This window comes from Montipora foliosa, chromosome 3 (genome assembly GCF_036669935.1).
Source record: "Montipora foliosa isolate CH-2021 chromosome 3, ASM3666993v2, whole genome shotgun sequence".
NCBI lineage: Eukaryota > Metazoa > Cnidaria > Anthozoa > Scleractinia > Acroporidae > Montipora > Montipora foliosa.
In genome coordinates, this window is record NC_090871.1 from 4151335 (window position 1) to 4156334 (window position 5000).

The following is a 5000-nucleotide window of genomic DNA, read 5'->3' on the forward strand; positions in this document are numbered from 1 at the left end:
ATCTGAAATTCCCATGACCTGCTCCCCTCTGACCTTGTAGCTCATTCGGTAGGGCTCCTCGTACTTGTACTTATTCATTGCTGTGACATTGACATCTGAAATTCCCATGACCTGCACCCATCTGACCTTGTAGCTCACTGGGTAGGGCAGCGGTGATCTAACCCGAAGGTCGTGGGTTCAATTCCCACCCTGGTCAGAGTTTTTCTCTGTCCTTGTGTGGGCCCATTTCCATTAGTACGGCTAACGCTCACATGGTTCATATAGGTAGAAAACTAGCACTTCACATCACCCTTTAATAGTTAATTATTTCAATGGCTTTATTAAAAACATATAAAACTTCTGTGCTTGATACCAATGGAACTACAAATATAAACAAAGATAAGAATACTTTTATGTACATGCATCTTTCACACTTCAAAAGCTGACATTGCTTTTGGATGATAAAGGCCTATTTTAAATGCCACTACAATCTTTTTCAAAGTTAATTTACTTACTGTACATGTAACTTTACTTTATAGGTTTTGGACTTTACAGTCTACATTTAAATATGACCTAAAGGCCCTAGAGAACTGCAATACTCGTCACAAATCGTTGAAACAGACACTGTTTCTCTCGAATTTTCTGGAAAAATCCTGAGATTTCTACTTCACATTGTTTTCCCCACAGAAATGTGCCTTCTCCCTCCCCAATGTTGAGCCACGTGTGTTTTGAAGCACTGAGACCACTGTGATACAATAAAAAAAACATTGGGGAAGGGGAAACAGACACAAGTGTTTCAAGATTTTTGACGAGTATTCCGGCTATAGGAAAGAATGACATCAAATTCTCACTCTATTAATTACTAGAAGTAGTTGGTGTTTGCATGTGCTAAATGCATTTGACTTATAGTAGCCACGAAAAACCACCCCTGCAGAAATTCCTGTTGGTCAAAATGGTGACTGGGTTCGTTTGGGAGGGGATGCCTGGCGTTGCAGGCAGTTGCAGGGTTTAGAGGGTTGGTTGGCTTGATCAGTTGCAGCAGGAGTATCAGCCATGGCCCCCATCTGGAGGGCTTTAAAGACTGTGGGAAAGTTTCTAGATATCTCACCCAGACCTTCACAGGTCTCACAGCTAATGAACAGCTTGTTGGAGTTGTTTATCGCATAGACAATCTGTCTGGCTTGATGTGGATTCCCTTAAGAATCTTAGGATGGCTGCACCCAGTATGTGTATACTGCTGTGTTAAAATTTTAACCTCAATTCCAGTTTGAACAACAACATATGTAAGTTACTCTCTGTCAGAAACACGAAGTTCTCTCATCAGTGTGTGGAAAGCCCCAAGTTCTCATCTCTTCATGAATATCAATTTTTTCAAACCCAAAACCCATGTTTCATTAGGTTTTGAAGCTGACGATGTCTTCGCTTCAGGACTAAAAGAAGAAATAAATTTGCTTGCAGCAAAATTTCCTCCTCGATGTACGCCATGTTGTTTGCTGCGATTTTCCAGAAAGCACAAAGCGCATGTACATGTACATTTGACATTTCTGCTGACCGAAAATAACTCTCTTTGCAATTGTCTGTGATCTGCGATCTTCAATCTGCGATCTGCGATCTGCGATCATCTGAGAGTGATCAAATCTCCTTTCTGGTTTCATTCAAGAAACAATAATCACTGCTTGTGTATCAAATTTGATATAAGTTGATTTCAGTCACACGGTTCACTTATAATTGGCCACCCGCTACTGTTTAAGTGCCGCAAAAACATACAGGCTGTATTTTAATAACAAAAGCCATAAATTAATGGATGGAAAAAAAAATTGTGAGAAAAAACAAAAAACTTAACAATAACGCGCGTTGTTCTGACAAGTTTGGCTTTTATTTTATTTGTTTTCCTGATAACCACAGAACCCCTGACCCCTACTGAACTGGAGCTAAAATCCCGTTCGTCACAAAGTACTGTAAATCAACGTTATTTTTGCCAGACAGGATCAGCCTACGTACATTATTACATTTCCTACTGTGACTAGCTTAAAAACCTTTATACGATAAATTATTCCTGAAGGCATAACTAGCGTTCCCTTAATTCATAAATAAGTGTTGTTGAGTTTTACGCTAACCTCCAACTTGGCATTTCCTTGAAAAATTGTCTGCGCCTTGTGAACAAGCTGCGCAAATGTAGACGACAGCTGGGTCATTTTCTGTCGCCCATCGTATGTTATTTCGCTTTGATCTGGATCAACTTCGCCTAGCAAGATATCTAAATCAACAAATGTCTTGTCAAATTCTTTTTCGAGAAGATCCAACCAGCGAAACATTGACACTGCGACCGCCATCTTTGACTACATATGACGTAAGCACGACGGTGGGTTTCACTCAATCTCGAACCCAGTCTTTGAGCGCACGTTTTTCCTGAAATTTATCCCATCAACATGATATCTTTACAATGTTGTGCATTTCCTCGAATAAAAAGCGCCCGCGGGCGCTTATATTATTTAAAATTTCGGCTAAACGGAGGGGCGCTTCTTGGAAGAAGGGCGTTTAATCGAGGGGGGCGCTTATTAAGGGCGCTTTCCTTTTGTCAGAACTGGACGGCCATACCCGTCAGTTTGAAAAGAAAATGCAACTATTTGAACGAACACTTGCACGATAATTCCTCGTATTGTTCCGGAGGAGTATATAACATTCTCGAAGTGTGTTATAGTGGAGGCGTTGTAGAGTTAATCCTTCCAAATGATCTGTCTGGCCGGTCAGTTCTGTCAAATGGAAAGCGCCCTAAGTTTCCCTTCCAACGAACAGTGACAATATTTTGGCCTAGTTGTTCCTGAGAAGTTCACGGCATTTCCCAAGAGCGCGTCAGTGGGACAAAAACTAAAAGAACCGATAACTCTGCAAACACATGGAGATAGAAATAACTGAAAGTGACGTAACGGAAAAGAAACTATTCTCCTGTACCAGGAGCCCATGGGCTCCTGCCTGTACTGATTCCTCTGTATTAAATTGAAGCTAAAAATTTATAAATAAAGTGGCAACAGAAACAGATTTTCATTGTATTTCTACTATTTAAGAAAGTGAGGGATGGGGGTGAGGGGCGTTTAGTCGAGATCGAATGGAGCGCTTGTTTGTCATCATGGCCTTAGGGGTGGGCGCTTATTATAGGGGGAGGGCGCTTATTGGAGGAAATACGGTAATTACCATCTGTTGAAAACTGGAAACTAGTGTTACACGAGCTTTAGTTTGATTGACATGTGACAGGAATTACATCTTATCGAGTTTTTGGCGGTAATATATTTTGTGTATGGGCGGAATTATATCTCGGAATCTTAGGAAATCGTCTCTACCAGGAATTGTAATCTAAAAGGAAGTCATCTATCATTAAAGAGTTTGGATCATTAAAACACCATCGGATTGCAGAGTAGCTTGCTGTACTGAGATAGCATCTCGGAACATTTATCCTTCCTCCCTCTCCTCTCCACCCAACCATGATACACTACAGAGGAAAGACCACAACTCCCGGGAACTTTGCGAATAGTCTTTGGCTTCTTTAATGTTCCACAGGGTTATTTATGAACCTTGAAAAGTTGCGAGACGGCCAACGGTCATTTTCTACGTCATCCAAGAAGACTAAAGAAAGACTTGGACGTGTCACTATGATATTTCATGCACGTCATGAGCCAATGTGTTAGCTCGTCAGACACTTACAGATTCGTTATGTGTCATGTCATTTCATTCATAACAACGTTTCCCATTCCGCCGGAAGTAAACCTGCTTTCTACTCGACCGAGTGCGATTTTTTTTTCTCCTGAATAGCGTGTTTTCGTTCACGTGATCAGTAACCTTGTTTTTCCATGGAAACAAATAAAAACGTTTGAATGATAATAGAGCTCAATTCCCTGAGGATTAGTTGGGTACACCTACAGGGCCGCCTTTCTATTGTTTGGGTACACCAACATGGCCGCCGTGACGTCACTTGAAAACACTCTATACGGTTTGTTTATTAAGGTCCCGGATAAAGTACTTTCCAAACCTGGTATGCATGTATGCCCAACAGGGAACAGCATACGAGGGGAAGCAAAGTAAAAAACTGTGTGGGAAAGCCGTACATGCAGACCTCAAGCGAAAAAGGTGCAACAGGCCTTGAATGTGCCCTCATCAACAGGTAAGACGAGAAACCGGCTACGGACAGCTCATTAGATAACAGCTCGCCATGCGAAGAGAAATCCAATTATTCAGTAAGCAAACATCGAAGGGTGGCAGATTAGCAGGAGGCAAACTAACTTAAAGCATTGGCAAGAAGAGCAACAGGTCCTACAGGAGTACATAACGACAAATTCTTCAGAATTCGAAGGCTTTTCGCTAAAATGATTTAATTTGTATGCATCTGCAAACAATTTTCTGGTTAAATTTTAACTTGTGTGGGAAACACGCCCGTTCTTCAGAGACATCTAGTAATCACGGTGACATTTGTATTTCCCAGCCAGAGCCCTTCTTCCAACTTTTTCCCGGGCAGTCAGATGCTATTATTAAATTACATTACTATTTTCCCAGCATTTTGCAAGCCAACGTTTTTGCCAGCCAGCCGCCGGTACTGAGAAGATCCGTGTTTCCTTGTTGCTTTTATTTGCTTTTCTCTTCATTTCCCAGCAAATCAAAACATGACAATTAAAGTAGCGTGTGATTGCCACACAAACATACAACATAACGTAAAGCTACCTTCAAGTTGGTTGAGGAAATCTGTATTATTAGTTTTTTTCCATTACGATTAGCAAAAAAGTACCGTATTTTGTACACGGCTGTACTTACCTGCAGATGGATGAGCCTAGTCTCAATGCCGTAGATAGAGCGCGTTACTTGATAAACCTGCTGAGTTAATAATCGCTTATTGACCATATATGGCCAAAGCTCATTATTGCATGCAGCTTTTTATGTTTTTGCGACGATTGCCATGAAAGATTTTATCGTTCAGTTTTGTGATTCCGCGTTGAACTTTCACGAGAAAGGTTTTTACAGAGATAATTACGCAA

General features: G+C 41.0%; 1 protein-coding gene across 1 annotated transcript in view; it reads right to left on the reverse strand.

Annotated features, from left to right (window-relative positions):
- Nucleotides 1-2318, reverse strand: part of LOC137996518 (Golgi-associated PDZ and coiled-coil motif-containing protein-like) — a 20951-nt gene extending 18633 nt beyond the window's left edge. The window contains exon 1 of the mRNA XM_068841957.1: nt 2097-2318. Within this exon, the coding sequence (XP_068698058.1) occupies nt 2097-2312 (216 nt within the window). The 5' untranslated portion in view covers nt 2313-2318. The remainder of the gene's footprint in view (nt 1-2096) is intronic.
- Nucleotides 2319-5000: the final 2682 nt, after the last annotated feature.